This window comes from Microcebus murinus, chromosome 18 (assembly GCF_040939455.1).
Source record: "Microcebus murinus isolate Inina chromosome 18, M.murinus_Inina_mat1.0, whole genome shotgun sequence".
Classification (NCBI taxonomy): Eukaryota; Metazoa; Chordata; class Mammalia; order Primates; family Cheirogaleidae; genus Microcebus; species Microcebus murinus.
The window spans coordinates 16,004,714-16,021,090 of NC_134121.1; the positions used below are offsets into that span (position 1 = coordinate 16,004,714).

General features: G+C 46.2%; 1 protein-coding gene across 1 annotated transcript in view; it reads right to left on the minus strand.

Annotated features, from left to right (window-relative positions):
- The window catches only part of SHPK (sedoheptulokinase), a 30,244-nt gene extending 14,262 nt beyond the window's left edge, over window positions 1-15,982 (minus strand). The window contains exons 1-4 of the mRNA XM_012779311.3: window positions 15,739-15,982; window positions 9,145-9,286; window positions 1,035-1,218; window positions 330-482 (exon numbers count right to left, since the gene is read on the minus strand). Of these exons, the coding sequence (XP_012634765.2) occupies window positions 330-482; window positions 1,035-1,218; window positions 9,145-9,286; window positions 15,739-15,906 (647 nt within the window). The 5' untranslated portion in view covers window positions 15,907-15,982. The remainder of the gene's footprint in view (window positions 1-329; window positions 483-1,034; window positions 1,219-9,144; window positions 9,287-15,738) is intronic.
- Window positions 15,983-16,377: the final 395 nt, after the last annotated feature.

A 16,377-nucleotide genomic window follows, 5' to 3' on the forward strand; every position in this document is an offset into this window, starting at 1 on the left:
TAAAATATATTAAAGATTGAATGTTGCACTTTGAAATCTATAGGCTGGGCTCAGGGCCACAGAGAACAGGGGAGCCCAGCTTAGGTCTGGGTGGCTGTGGAAGAGCAGGACAGCATGGAAAGGGCAGGTGTTGGGGGGACCCCAACCCCAGGGCTTCATTTACACTGGGCCCACCCATACCCAGTGACTGGAACAGGCTGGGGCACTGGATGCTGATCCCTGGCCTCTAGGAATCCTCTACCATTCCCGGACGGGAAAGGGCCCACCGAAGCTCAAGCTCTGAAGGTGGCCCGAAGCCTGGAGCCAGCCTGCAAGGATGTTATACTCACATCTCCGAGTTCCAGCTTTGGCTCTGAGTGTTGAAATATCCCCAGCTGGCAGCATTCTGGTCGGACATCAGGGGTCTCGGCAAGCCACACAGCATGGCAACCACATAGTCGTGGATGGTGCCCGCTGCATCATAGGACTTCAGGAACTCTGGGCTGTTTTTCACACCAAAAACAATTCAACACAGTCTAACATAGACTCAGAATCATGTGCTGCACCTAGCTGTGGGCAGTGGGGACCAGACACAGCATAGCTAGGTGGCTATGCTATGTCGATAACCCCAATGCTGAGGATCAAGTACAGCTGGATCCCCTGGGGTGAGGGCCTCCCAGCTGCTCCAAGAAAAGCCAGCCCAAGTCAGCTCTAGTGGAGGGAACTCAGGAGGAAGTGTCAAGCCTAGGAGAGCAGGACAATTGTCCTTCTCAGCAGCCCTGCAGGCCTGACCCTACTGTGAACTCACCACGTGACCTTTGGCAAGTCACTAGCCCTGTCTCCTTTCCCCATCTGGGTGAGAACTGGATAACCATCAGAGAGCCTTCTGCAAAAGGAAGCAATTCTGGACCTAATCTAGGCCTTAAGACTGCACGTGGTGCCAGGCCCTGCTCACTAAGGCACAGTCCAGCAGGGAGAGTGATGCTGATGTGGCCCCCCGCACCCCCCATTCTCCTGGAAACCCAGCACCTGATTCAAAGAACAGTTGTCCGTACCGATTTTTCAAAAGCCAGAAGATGGTTGCACAGCCGAACCCCGTGGCCACGCTGAGATGGGACTCTGGCTGGGGCAGAGAGGCCAGGAACCCACTGCTACACCGGCCATCCTGCCATGTGACCAGGTGACTCACAGCTCTGGGCTCGAACAGGGGGGCAGCCCCTCCCCCTGTCCATTCACAGCCTGGAACAAAGGAGATTATCAAAAATGCAAATAAGAGCAACTAACTGTGCACCAGCACGTCCCGAGACTACACCCCTGGGGAGTTCACAGCACGGACACTCATCACCCTGTGGCGGTGCTTGGCTTGCACGTGGGTCCCGATAGCAGAGTGCCTGCGTTTAGCGCTCAGCTCTACCACATAACACGTGTGTGACCCTGGGCAAGTCATGTACTCCCTCCATTCGTCCCACCTCTATGTTTCTTTTTATTCATTTTTTAAGTTGATATTATATTTCCCACCACCCCATAAAAGGTGATGTTTGGCACAGTCTCAAGTCTCCTGGCTCCATCCTCCCACCCATCACCATGATGATGTTATGGAGGCTGGATTCTGGTGACTGCCAATGTATATTCTCTTCCCCTAGGTCTTAGCTAATTGATTTTTAGACATCAAACTTTTTTAAGGACTCTGGCCATCTTTATTTCATTTATCTCTTGTGACATCTGCTGGATTTTTCTCTGCTCTTCTTTACATATTTCATCCAAAACTATTCCAAGTGTAGGTTTTTCTGTGGCAAAGTGTCTGAAGGCCTATGTGCCTCTGAATACTTTTTCACGTTCTCACCCTTGAATGATAGCTTGATCAGTTATAAATTCTAGGTTCTAAGTTCCTTTCCTTCAATGGTTAGTTAAAAACACTATTTGTGGCCAGGCACGGTGGCTCACACCTATAATCCTAGCACTCTGGGAGGCCAAGGCGGGCGGATCATTTGAGTTCAGGAGTTCGAAACCAACCTGAGCAAGAGCAAGACCCCGTCTCTACTATAAATAGAAAGAAATTAATTGGCAAACTAATATATATAGAAAAAATTAGCCGGGCATGGTGGCACATGCCTGTAGTCCCAGCTACTCGGGAGACTGAGGCAGCAGGATCACTTGATCCCAGGAGTTTGAGGTTGCTGTGAGCTAGGCTGATGCCATGGCACTCACTCTAGCTTGGGCAACAAAAGTGAGACTCTGTCTCAAAAAAAAAAAAAAAAAAAAGTTCACAAAACATATCTATCTAGCTGTGGGGTTTTCCTTATCTCTCCTTTTTGACATTCTATGGGCTCTTTTAGTCTGGGATATTCGACCTTATTTTGTCAATTATGAGGAATTTTTCGCCATTATTTCTTCAAATTTCTTCTTCTATCCACTTTTATTTTTCACTTTCTGAGTCTCCTATTATTCAGATGCTAGTGCTTCTATTTGTATCCTCAATGTCTCTTAGCTTTTCTTTGATATTTTCTACCTTTGTCCTTTCCTCCTTCCTTCTGAGAGATTTCCTCAATCTCATCTTTCATTCTCTAATTTGTTCTGAAGTTTTATCCATTCTGCTATTAATCCTAAATATTATATTCTTTACTTCAGCTATTATATTTTTCATACCTAATATTTCTGTTTTGGTCTTTTTATGTTTCTTTTTTTGTGCCCTTGCTAATAATATCTTCTTTTAACATCACTTAGTGTATCAAGCAAATTTTAAATTCTCAGTGTGTCCAATTATAATAGTTCTCCTTCTGACAGAATCTCCTTCAAATAACCCAGTACAATGTTTTCCTTGTGAAATAGTTGTGCTCTTCAAATATCTTGTAATCCTGACCTGTGGAAGCTCATCTTCCCCTGGGAATATTGGCTACTTTATCTGGCCATGTAAACGGGCCAGTTCCCATCAGCCCCAATGAGCTAGGGAGGATGGATGGGTCCTAGGGTGGACCCACAGGTAAATCCACAGTTAATCCATCCCCACAAAATATCTCCTCTGGGTCAGGGCTTCCTCTCTGTCCCCCAAGAGTAAACAATGTTATAAGGATCCTTATATTATAGGTCACTAGCTCTGGATTGGAGGAGGACATCTGCTCCTCTCTGCCACCTTGATTTTATTCCTGAAGACACCTGAGTTCCTGTGGATATGAGGAGAGACACCACTTGTTCTAGAGCCCTGAAATCAAGAGGAACCAGCAATTCCCCTCCTGGTTTATCCTCCCACAGGCAAGGCTGGCTGCCTCTTGCCCCAGAACCAAACAATCCACGCACACACACACCAGCTCAAAAGAGTCCCATCACCCCAGGGTTTTTCATGATGTTCTCCCATTTTCTTGCTGTTTTTCTCTTATGATTCCCTGGAAAATGATCTTGGGAGAAAGAGCTGGAAGTGGAGCTAGTTCATTATCATGGTGACAACTGTATCCGGAAGTCCAGAGGTAGAATGCACTTATAACTCTGTTTCCCTGATCCTAGTGGCTCTGCCTGCCTCTGTGTCTTGACCTGATGCCTGAGCTACTAGCAAGGGGAAGAGGTAGAGTTAGGGTTGGGAGAGGGGGTGTTGTGTGTATATGGTTGTGTGTATTAAATGAGTTAACACATGTAGTGCATTTAGAATAGTACCCAGCATGCAGTGAGTACTCAATAAATGTTAGTGATGATGATGATGAATAAGAACCTTTAGCTTCTAAACTCTGCGCATGGTCCCAAGACTTTTCTAGCAGTCTTTGAGAGAGAGAATGTACTCTGTTACGTATCTTTTGTTCTGTCTTCTCTTCAAACAAGGGATGTTTCCCATAGCTTCATGCAATATAAATACAACCACTGCAGCAGAATGGGGAAAGAATGTTGACATCAAGTGCCAGTCCAGAAAAGTCAACAGCAATTGAAAACACCCTGAACCTAACAGGTGTAGATGAGAATCGGGCCTCCACTGCAGAACAGGGCCTGCCACAAAGCAAAGCAGGGCACACAGCATGTAAAGCTGTCTGATGGCTATGTCAGATTTAAGATCCCATACTTTGGAGCCAAGGCCCTCATATTCTCCTATAAATTTGCTCATTAAGAACCAAAGAAGCAGGGAGTAGTGGCATGTGCCTATAGTCCCCACTACTCGGGAGTCTGAGGCAGAAGGATTGCACGAGCCCAGGAGTTCGAGTCCAGCCTGGGCAACATAGCGAGACCTCGTTTCTGAAAAATAAAAATTAAAAAACCAAAAGAGCCAAAGAAACATACCTGCCACTCCCCCTCGGGTTCTAGGACATAAAACATCCATTCATTCATACATGCATGACTGCATAATATAGTTATTGAGTGTCCAATATGTATGAGTTCCTGAGAATATAGTAGTGAACAAGGAAAAGTCACTGCTTTCATGAAGCGTATATGCTAAGGATGGAGACAGAATATAAACAAGCAAATATAAAATACCAGGTACTTTTAGTTGCTATGAAGAAATATACAGCAGGGTAAGGGGAAAGAGAAGTTATTGAGGTGATAGGTGATGGGTTATTGAAGGTAGTCAGGGAAATCCTCTCTTGGGTGACATGTGGGCACAGAGCTGAATAGAGTAAGGAAGCCAGCCTTAAGAATATGTGGGGGCTGGGCGTGGTGGCTCATGTCTGTAACCCTAGCACTTTGGGAGGCCAAGGCAAAAGGATCACTTGAGGTCAGGAGTTTGAGACCAGCCTGAGCAAGAGTGAGACCCCATCTCTACTAAAAATAGAAAAGTTCACTGGGCACAATGGTGCATGCCTATAGTCCCAGCTACTCAGAAGGCTGAGGCAGAAGAAGCCCAGGAGTTTGAGGCTGCTGTGAGTTATGATAACACAACTGTACTCTATTCAGGACAACAGAGTGAGATCCTGTCTCAAAAAAAAAAAAAAAAGTATATCTGGGGACAAGTGTTATAGGTAAATGGAACAGAGAGGGCAAAGACTTTGAGGGATCTTGTCAGGCAATCTCTGGTTACTACCCCTGGCCAGTGCTCAGCAGGAAGGCATGGTATAGGTGAAGGCTTTCGGGATCGTGGACCTGAAACATCTGCTTGGTGCCATATTTTCACCTGGGGACAGGGGCTGTGGGTGGGGAGACAGGAATGGGGAGGCTCCTGGTCAGAGTAGTCTACACCCATGGCTATGCTCCTCCCTAAACCTAAAGCTGGGATTCTTATCCCAGCCATAAAAGCTGGATCTCTGCAGCTTTTTTGCAATCCCTTTATCTTCTCCCAAAACATTTTGATCCTTTTATTTTTTTAATTTTTAGACTGCCATTTTGGTTGTAAAACAAAAATAGAGTGCTGACCAGGTACCAGGTGTTATTCAAAATACTATAAAAATAATAATTCATTTAACCTACATAATAACTTTCTAAGGTAGGTGGGATAACTACCCTCATTTTACACTTAAAAAAAATGAAGCACAGAGAAGTTTTAAAAATTTGCCTAGAATTAGGACTCAAATCTAGGCAGTCTCCTCCAGAATCTAACCTCATCAATATATCCTTTTGTTCCTTTCTTTTTAATTGGCAAAGAATTGATATTATTTTTAAGTTTTTAGTGACACACATGACACATGAATGCATTCCTAACATAAGATGTCAAATATTACAGATAAAGCAAAGGCCCTTATCCATCCTCCGCCTGAGTTCCAGCCCCTTCTTATCTCCGTAGGCACTTGTTGGGTAACTCTCTCACGGTTTTACATTCACACAACACATTTTGTTTTGTTTCATTGATTTGGGTTTTGGGTTTTTGGTTAGTTTTTGTACTTAGTCTATTTAAAAAAAAAAAATAATGCTATAGGGCTGGGTGAGATGGCTCATACCTGTAATCCTAGCACTCTGGGAGGCCAAGGCAGGAGGATCACTTGAGCCCAGGAGTTCAAGACCAGCCTAAGCAAGAGCGAGACTGTCTCTGCTAAATATAGAAAAATTAGCTGGGCTATAGTGCTCACCTATAGTCCCAGATCCTTGGGAGGTTGAGGCAAGAGGATGGCTTGAGCCCAGGAATTGGAGATTGCAGTGAGCTATGATGACACCACTGAACTCTACCTGGGGCAACAGAGCGAGACTTTTAAAAAAAAAGAAAAAGAAAAAATGGTGCTGTATTGTATTTTTGTTCTAGGATTGTTTTTATCATCCAGCAACTTGTTCTGGAGTTCTTTCTATGTCAATACACCTGAATGATACTTCTTCTTTTTAAATACTGCACATCATTCTCCAGCATGGACCCACCCACATTTATGGAACCAGTCCCACAGAATGGAACGCCAAATTTCTCACTGTAAACAAGGGTGCAAAGAAGGACCTTGATCATGCCTCCTCATGCACATGCATGTTTGAGCCCTGAAAAGATTCCAAGCGGTAGAACTGCTGAGTCGTAGTAGCTGTCTTATTTTTAGGCCCTGCCAAACTGCCCTCCGAAACAGCTACACCAATTCACACTCCCAGCAGCAGTATTTAAAAGAACCAACTTTCCACTCCCTTTGCCAGCTCTTGCCATTATCAAACTTTTTGCTTTCTTACACTCCAATGGGTAGAAAATGATGTCTCATTATTGTTTTCATCTGCACTTTCCTAATTACTAATGATGAGTACCTTTTCACATATTTATTAGCCATTTGTATTTCCTCTTCTAGGAATAACCTACTGGTATCCTTTGCCCACTTTTCCACAGGGCCATTTGTCCCTTCTTAATTATTGGTTCTGCCTATGTACTGACTTGTTCTTTGTCTGCTACACACTGCCAGATATTTTCTCCCCGTCTGCTGCTTGCCTTTTAGCTTTGTTTTATGATCTTCATTTCGCTCCTGCTTTTACTGAGCCTGGAAATGGAGTCTACAAAACTGGCGTGACCACAGGCCTTTCAGAAGACACTAATCGCTCCCTCTTCTCTCCTCCAGCCTGCCCGCCTGTGCCCTCCCTGACTCACTCAGCTCTCTGCTCAAGTTCCTGGTGCCCATCTGTTTTGACTGTGTTCTGCAAGGTACAGGCTGCCTTCCCTCACTTCTACATCTCCCCCAGGGCCTACCACAGGGCCTTATATGTTATAAGAACTGAAACCAAACTGAATTAAGGCCACCATTAAAAGCAGCAAGACTTGATCCCAAACATGATTTCACTGAACTCCACCAAGCAGGTATCATCATCACCAAACACTAGCTTTCCTTCTTCCCAGAAACTGAAAACAAACCCAGAAGGCATGTGGGCTGGCCCAATGAAATATTAAGCAGCTCTTTCCAACGATGTGGCTGATGGTTTGTGTGGTTGTTACAGAGCCTGGGAGACGGGCAGAAAGGAAGGCGTGTGACCAGACCACAATCATTAGACCTCTCCTGTCCTCTTCGGGAAGGGTTTTAGTATTAAAAGGACATTTATTCTCATTAATGCAAAATTAAGGAGTTTAAAAAGCTTTTACAACCTAGACTCCCTCTGAGAGGCCAACTCTAACACCCTAATCGCCTTCTGCTCCTGCTGCTGCTGCTTGGAGCCAAGCAGCTCCTATGGCCCAGCCCGCCTGACGACAGGCCGACCAGAGGGAGGGAAGGAGGGAGGGAAGCACTGGCTTCCCAGCCTCATCCTGGGAGTGATCAAAGGATGCAGCACTAGACACCCAGTCCCTCCGGGAGGCAAGTCACCACACACTGAGCCCAGGGGACTCTGAATCGCTGACTCTCCAGGCAGAAAGGGTGAATTCAATGTTCACATCCCCTTAACCACATCCCCCCAATGTAGCCATCCCTCCTCTGCTTATAACATCTGCAGTAAAATGTTTTACTGAAGCTGGGTGATGGGTATGTGTCAGTTCATAGCACTATTCTCCCTATCTTTGTATGTCTATGCAAAATTGTTTATAATTTTTTAAAAAAATTTTTTAATGCCTGCCATAACAGGGAGCTCACAACCTCCTATAGGAGCCTAATCCTTCCTTGGGCATTCTGTTGGGAAGTCCCTTCCTTCACTGAGCTACTGTGCCCTCCTATAGCTCTGGTCCTCACAGAGGCCTTTGAAAACTCAGTGTCTGGGCCAAGCACGGTGGCTCATGCCTGTAATCCTAGCACTCTGGGAGGCCAAGGCAGGAGGATCACTAGAGGTCAGGAATTTGAGACCAGCCTGAGCAAGAGCAAGACCCCCGTTTCTACTAAAAATAGAAAAAATTAGCTAGGTGTGGTGGTGTGCACCTATAGTCCCAGCTAGTCAGGAGGCTAAGACAGGGGGATAGCTTGAGCCCAGGAGTTTGAGGTAGCTGTGAACTGGGCTGATGCCATGGCACTCTAACCCAAGTGACAAAGCAAGACTCTGTCTCAAAAAAAAAAATTAAAAAAAAAAAAAAACTCTCAGTGTCTAACATCAGATAGACCTGAGTTCAAAAGCTGGAGTTGCCACTTGCCAACATATGACCCTAAGCATATTATTCTAAGCACTCTGAACTTCAACTTCTTATCTGCACAATGGTGACTGCAGTATAACCTATGTCATAAGGTTGTCGGGAAATTTTAATGAGATCACGCAGGTAAAGTCTTTAACCTGGCACCTGGCATGTGAAGTGGTCATTGTTGTCTTAATGGCTTAGTTCTCTCCCTAGGGGCCAAACAGAATACATCACCCACCTCTGCGCCTTCATGAGACAACTGACTAAACAATGCTTATTTAGCACCTGAGCCCATAAAAAGGATACGCCCTGGAATTCAAAAAAATCATAAATATCTGTGATTGTGCAAACAATAAAAAGCATGCCCAAATGTAAAAGAGTTCCCTCTGTGTCTTGGCATCTCCTACAGCTACAGCTAACCTCTTGGTTTGTCAGCACTAATGTTCTGAGACATAAATAAAGAGAGAGCTGTGGAAAATACGCTCTGCTGAATCCTAAAGAAGAATCAGACAAAACTCACCCTTTCCCTCTGCTTGTTCGTGGATAATGTGCTGACGGTATGTGAGGGGAAAGTTCCCTCATTCATTACACATTTGTACAAGGTGGACCATACACAAAATACAGGAGACAGCCTGTGTTATTTCATTCCAAGGAGTGAGACCCTAGTCCCACTGCAGGATAACCAGACTCTTCATAGAAAGCCCTTTGCAGCACTTTTCTAGCTCTGTAAGTGACCATTACCAGCATGAGATCATCCCCTGAGCCCAGCATACCTTGACCTGTTTTCCAAAACATGACTCCATGCATTTGTCCCGACACTCCGATGCCCTCGACATTCCGAAGCTGCTGCCGAGGAAGGGCAGCAATGCACTCGTTTAAGGCCTGGATAATTCTACTCACATCCTGCTCCCGTCCCTGGAAATAGAACAGGGCACATTGGCCGGCAGCAGACAAACAGGCTGAGGGTGGGGGGCAGACCTCCAAGGATTCCCTGGGACTGAGGGTTCTCCACCACCACCAGCAGGGTGTGGCGTAAGAAGGTGGTGGGCAGGTCGCACCCACAGCCTTCAGAGATGAGACGCAGCTGCAGGTGAGGTGCAGCAAACAGCCCGGGATCTGCCCTCCACCGTGGTCAGCCTGAGCTGAGAAAGCACTGCTCTGTGCTATGAATAGGAGAAATGAGGGAAGGGTCTTTCAAGGGGAGCAGTGGGGTTGGGGAGCACGGCAGGGAGGAGCCTGGCAGGAGAGGTGTGGTCAAGGAAGGCCTAAGGGACTAAAGCACCTTAGGATGAGCCCTGGTGCTTTCACCCATCTGGCAAGCATCTTCTGGGTGCTGTGAGGGCCAGGCCCTGGACTTTGAAATCAAAACCCACAGAGGGAATGTGGCCAAGGAGGAAGGCAGGAACACAGGGGCACAGTGCCAATGGGGCCGGGCTGGGGACTGAGGCTGGAAGTGAGGAGAGGCTGGGGCCTAATCAATGCTCTTCCTACAGGGAGAGCCCCCGGGGCTTTCTGAATGGGAATGCACTATCATCACAGCTGTGTTTTCACAAGATTAATTGGGCAATGGTATGAGCTACACAGGATGAGACTGATAGTGGGGAAAGATTTTCCAGTGGTGGAAAGAGATTAAAGAAAGTCAGGGCCTTCTTTTCCTGATTAGCCTTTTCTTCTGACTTCCTTTCTCCTCGAAAACTTCTCTCGGCAGAATAACCTTAAAAGACAAAGTCGTGAGAGGTAAGCAGAACTTAATCAATTATCATATTAAGGTATTAAGAGTGAAGTGGTCCTAAGAGACAAGAATATGAAAAGGACACAGGATTTGGACAAAATTCTTGGGCAAATTCAAAGGTCTTGGGGTCAGGAGTGCATTTTGAGATCTTAAAATTAAAGAAATATCAAATCCAATCAACCAGTCTGGGTAGGAGGTACAGACTCAACTTTGGAAGTAGGCAACAGGCTGGGCGCGGTGGCTCACACCTGTAATCCTAGCACTCTGGGAGGCCGAAGCAGATGGATTGCTTGAAATCAGGAGTTCAACACCAGCCTGAGCAAGAGTGAGACCCTCATCTCTACAAAAAATAGAAAAATTAGCCAGGTGCAGTGGCACATGCATGTAGTCCCAGCTACTTAAGAGGCTGAGCCAGGAGGATCCCTTGAGCCCAAGAGTGTGAGGTTGCTAAGAGCTATGATGACACCTATTTTTTTAAGAAAAAAAAAAAAATAGGTAGGCAACAATGTGATGAGAACCTAAGAAATTTGTGCTCTGTGACTAACTTTTCCTTTAAATTATCAAGTCCCAGTTCAAGACTATAATAGGACCCCACGGTCCCATCCCATTCCAGTGGATGCCTGTTATCAGTAAGAAATCTCAGACCGGGTGCAGTGGCTCACGCCTGTAATCCTAGCACTCTGGGAGGCCGAGGCGGGCGGATCACTCGAGGTTAGGAGTTCGAAACCAGCCTGAGTAAGACCCCATCTCTACTAAAAAAATCAAAAGAAACTAATTGACCAACTAAAAATATACATATACAAAAAATTAGCCGGGCACGGTGGTGCATGCCTGTAGTCCCAGCCACTCGGGAGTCTGAGGCAGGAGGATCACTTGAGCCTAGGAGACTGAGGCTGCTGTGAGCTAGGCTGACGCCACGGCACTGACCCTAGCCTGGGCAACAAAGTGAGACTCTGTCTCAAAAAAATAAATAATTTAAAAATATATATAAGCGAAGAATACCATCACAAAATATTTACTTATGAAAGCAACTTAGATGACATAATTATTTTGTTGGTGAATAAGTAAATTTCAAAGTGGACTGATCAAGAATTAAATACACCTATGTTTAAAACAATCATACCTATGTTATTAATATGTGTGTTTAAGGAATCTCAGGGTACTTAGTATTTTAAGTAAATTTACACATTTAAGATAATCTGGCCTAGGTTATCTTTATAATTTTGATTTAAAATGTGACATTGAGGAACTGCTCTAGATTAGTAATTACAAGCTCAAATCTTACTACATTTATACAAGGCTTTGAAATATACAGGAGTATTTAAGGTCTTTACATAGGTACGCATTTAATTTATAAGAATTACTTAAGTATTCTGAGAAGATTTAAATCAATTGCAGCACATAAACAAAAAAATAGATTAAATGTATAACTGTAGTTTAAAACATCTAAGATCCCAGAAACAGTGACACAAAAGAAAAAGAAAAAAGAAATAAAACACCTAAGGTATTTAAAAGTTTTGAATTTCATAAATTGAACACTTATTTGATTTTATTCAAAGTAAACTGTTTCTGGCACACAAAATCCCCTCAAGGCACAAACTAAACTTCTATTTAACAACTAGAAGGATCCATGGAAAGTTCAGAGGAGAAGAAGGGCAAGAGAAATGTGGCTTAGCTTTTAATCAGTGTTGGTTCTTTGGGAAACCAAAAAAAGCCATGGTCTTAGAAAAGCATCAGAAAACTGAGTTCTCAAGCCTCTTTTTCCCCCCAGGGAGCACAGCCTTCCCTTCCTTGGAAGAAACCTCTCACTTGCTCCTATCAGCCTGCAGGCCTAGGTCAGTGGCTGTTCCTGGCTCCTAACAAGCATGAACAAAGGAACAGAAAGAAGGACAAAGAGGAAGGGGAGGATGGGGAAAGAAGAAATGGGGACAGAGCACAAAGCATTTTCCTGAGAAGGCAGCCCCAGATCCTAACAAGGATTCTTTATGTGTTGGAGACACAATAGCCAAGAGGAAGTGAAAGATTACCAGGCACAGAGAAGAAAGAAGACAGGGTGGGGGTGGAGTGGGGGAGCAAGAAGGAAGCAGGGGAGAGAGACGTTTAGCTTGCACTGTCCAACACTGCAGTCATTAGCCACATGTGACTGGTCTGAATGGAGATGCTGGAAATGTAAAATACACATCAGATTTCAATATAGTATGAAAAAACAATGTACAATATCCCATTAATACATGTTCTATTGATTATTCCATGTCGAACTGATAATGGGTTGCATAAACTATGCAATTAAAATTAATTCCACCTGTTTCCTTTTCTCTCAATATGGCTACTAGAAAATTGAAAAAGACACACGTGGGTCACATTAGTGGTTTGTATTTCTACTGGACAGTGCTACCTTAAAGAGTCCCTGCACATGGTCATCAGATAGTACATCAGCCCAGGACAGAGAAGCCATGGTGGGTAAGTTGCATAAGTGGAAACAGAGGAGGGACACAGGCCAGGTGGGAGGGAGTAAAGGGAGACAGTGTTCAGCAGTTAGTTCCAGTTTTAGGGTTGAGTGTGATCAGGGAGAAGTACTTGGACAGACAATGGGGCAGACCCCCAACAGAACCAGAAAGGCACTGCCCCCGTTCCTTGATCAGTCAAATCTACACCCAGATCATAGCTTAGAGCTTCAGGCTTGAAAAGAGTGCTTAGAGGCCGGGCGCTGTGGCTCACGCCTGTAATCCTAGCTCTTGGGAGGCCGAGGCGGGCGGATTGCTCAAGGTCAGGAGTTCAAAACCAGCCTGAGCAAGAGCGAGACCCCGTCTCTACTATAAACAGAAAGAAATTAATTGGCCAACTGATATATATATATATATAATTAGCCGGGCATAGTGGCACATGCCTGTAATCCCAGCTACTCGGGAGGCTGAGGCAGAAGGATCACTCGAGCCCAGGAGTTTGAGGTTGCTGTGAGCTAGGCTGACGCCACGGCACTCACTCTAGCCTGGACAACAAAGTGAGACTCTGTCTCAAAAAAAAAAAAAAAAAAAAAAAAGAGTGCTTAGAAAGGCATTCAACCCTACTTCCCCATGCCCTTTTACAGCTAGAGGAAACTAAAGCCGACAGAGGAAAAATAAATAGTTGAGAAAGGGTCACAGAGCTTCCTTCAAAAACTTTATATTTTACATTTACAAATACCTAAAAATCTGATCTTCTACAAGCTGCCAAGCTTGACCTTGGTATACATAATATTCAATGAGTGAAAAGTGTGAACACAAGGAAAGAACACAGCCATCAGGTGGTTCTTACTGGGGGGGGGGTGATTTTGACTCCTGGGGGACATTTGTTAATGTGGAGACATTTTTGGTTGTAACATCTGGGGGGGAGGGGCAGGTGCCACTGGGATCTAGAAGGTAGAGGCCAGGAATGCTGTTAAATATCCTACAATGAATGCACAGGATACCCACACACACAACAGAAACTAAAATGTCAGCCTAAAATGTCAACAGTGCCAAGGTTGAGAAACCCTGCTACAGATGAAATCACAGCAATGCTGCTTGTTCCATAAGTGGTTCTATTTCAAGAGAAAGGGGCACTGTTGGTGCTCACTATTTTGTAATCCCAGCTTTCCTGCCCACCCCCACAGTGTCAGACCCAACTTTGCCTCCATTTCCTACTCCATGAAGTGAAGTAATCACTTTAAAATACCCTGATGCTCCAACCAAACTAATTTTGAAAACCTCTACAAGAATGTAAAGTGCTCCTGAAATCTTTATCCTCTAAAATGCTTCTAAGCTGGACTTGGTGGCTCATGCCTATAATCCTAGCACTTTGGGAGGCCAAAGCAGGAGGACTGATTGAGGACAGGAGTTCCAGACCAGCCTAAGCAAGAACAAGACACTGTCGCTACAAAAAATTAGAAAACAAAATCAGCCAGGCATGGTGGCACATGCCTGTAGTCCCAGCTATTTGGGAGGCTAAGGCGGGAGAATCACTTGGGCCCAGGAGTTTGAGGTTGCTGTGAGCTATGATGAGGCCACTGTATTCTAGCCTGAGCAACAGACCAAGACTGTCTCAAAAATTAAATAAATAAATAACATAAAACACTTCTGAGCAAAATGGGCTCTGAAGTCTAAAGAACTGAGTCCAGATATGTGGTAAGAGCTTTTGAAAAACAAAGCTCTTGGGGGTGGGGCTTGGCTCAGAAAATCAAAGTTTGTGGCTGGCAGTAGCCTTAGAGTCTACCTATTTAAACTCAGAGAACAAGCTAAGGCCCAGAAAAAAGTTGAGGTTACACAGAAAGTTCCTTTATACTAATTTCTAATGTCAATTAACTGACTATAGAGCTACCTTTTTCAGGTAATTAACAGGATCCAGCTCTGAGAATCATCTTTTCTGACCTACCCACATCTCCCAAAAGAGCCCATTATCCTGAAATTGTCTATTTCTATCTTGTGGCTTTCATAAGCCACTAGCTATAGTATATAAGTATCAATCTGGGCCTGGCTAGTATATAAGTATCAATCCTCATACTCTGGAAGGTTGAGGCAGTAGGATCACTTAAGCTCAGGAGTTTGAGGTTGCTGTGAGCTAGGCTGACGCCACAGCACTCTAGCCCATGCAACAGATCAAGACTCTGTCTCAAAAAAAAAAAAGTATCAATCTGACCTTTTTTTTTTTTTTTTTTTTTTTTTTTTGAGACACAGTCTGGCTCTGTTTGCACGGGCTAGAGTGCTATGGTGTTAGCCTAGGTCACAGCAACCCCAAACTCCTGGGCTCAAGCGATCCTACTGCCTCAACCTCTGAGTAGCTGGGACTACAGGCATATGCCACCATGCCCGGCTAATTTTTTCTATATATATTTTTTTTAGTTGTCCAGAAAATTTCTTTCTATTTTTTTAGTAGAGCCGGGGGTCTCGCTCTTGCTCAGGCTGGTCTCAATCTCCCAGCCTTGAGCAATCCTCCGTCTCAGCCTCCCAGGGTGCTAGGATTACAGGCGTGAGCCACCACCCCCGGCCAATCTGACCCTTTTTGAAAACATTTTCTCTGCATATCTCTCCATGTCTTTCTATCTGCTGAGCTCTTTCCTCCAGATGTCTCAGCCTTTGAGGCTGGGGAACTTTTGCTGACCAAGTGTTTGACTTTCTCAGTCTGCATTCTACTTCTGTGGAAAGAAAGAGAGCTGGTTAGGCCTAATTCTGCATCCAATTTCCGGAGGAAAACCCCGACTCTGCCCTGGGCAACAAACTGAATCCTGCACTGGAGGGCACAGGGCAGACGTGAAGAGCTGAGAGAATGGCAAGAGTGAGAGGAAGGCCTGTGGTCATTCCATAGACGCAAGAGGGCAATTCCTCCTCGAAGGCCAGGGTACCGAGAGTGGAGGGCAGAGAGCACAGGAATCCAGCGCCAGGGGGAGGCCAGAGAGTGGAGAGATCGGTACCAGGAGAGGGGACGCTCCCGGGGCGAGACCTAACGGATCAGGCGGAGCTGTCAGGCAGAGAGGCCCCTGGAGGAGATGGGGGCAGGCGAGGTCAGACAGGCTGGAGCAGAGACTCCTTTGCAGGAGAGGCTGTCAAGGACGCTGCTTGGGGGAAGAAAAGGGTCGTCAGGAGGCTCCTGGAGGCGGCGCGGCTCCAGGGCGCTACCTCACCTGGGGCCCGGCCGCCGTGCTCTCTGCCGCCACCTCTGCCCGTGCAGCCCGGGCACAGCTCGCCAGGACCACGAACTCGGATGGGTTGCCGGGCGCAGCCCCCAGCAGGGCCGCCTTCACAGACGTGGTGCCCAGGTCAATGCCGAGAGTGACGGGCCGCGCAGCCATGACCTCGCTGACCCGCGCAGCACAGTCTGCAGCCCGACGCGCCCCCGCCCGCACACTTCACCCGGGTGGGAGGCTCCGGGATGGGGCCCCGCCTGCCAATCTTTCAGCCACACCCAACATGGCGTTTTCCAGTCTTCCCATTGGTGGAGGAAGGCAGACCCCCTACGCGCCCCTCGCGGCGGGGCCCGGCTATAGGCGGAGAGGCAGTGGAAGGCGGGACCTTAGAGGGCCCCGCCCCGCAGGGCTGCCGTTCCGGCACAGACGAGCGCTGGCCGAGCCTAGCTCACCAAAAGAGCGGATGGCTCGCCAAGGGGCGCCGGAGACTCCCAGAGCCTCGGTTTCCCTAGAAGTGACTGGATCCTCCCTCACACCAGAGCCTCCATCTCTGCCAAGGCCCCACCCCTCCGCCCCGCCCAGCTCTGGCCGGCTAAGTCTCCCACTACAACTCCCAGAGCGCACCGCGCGGAGATG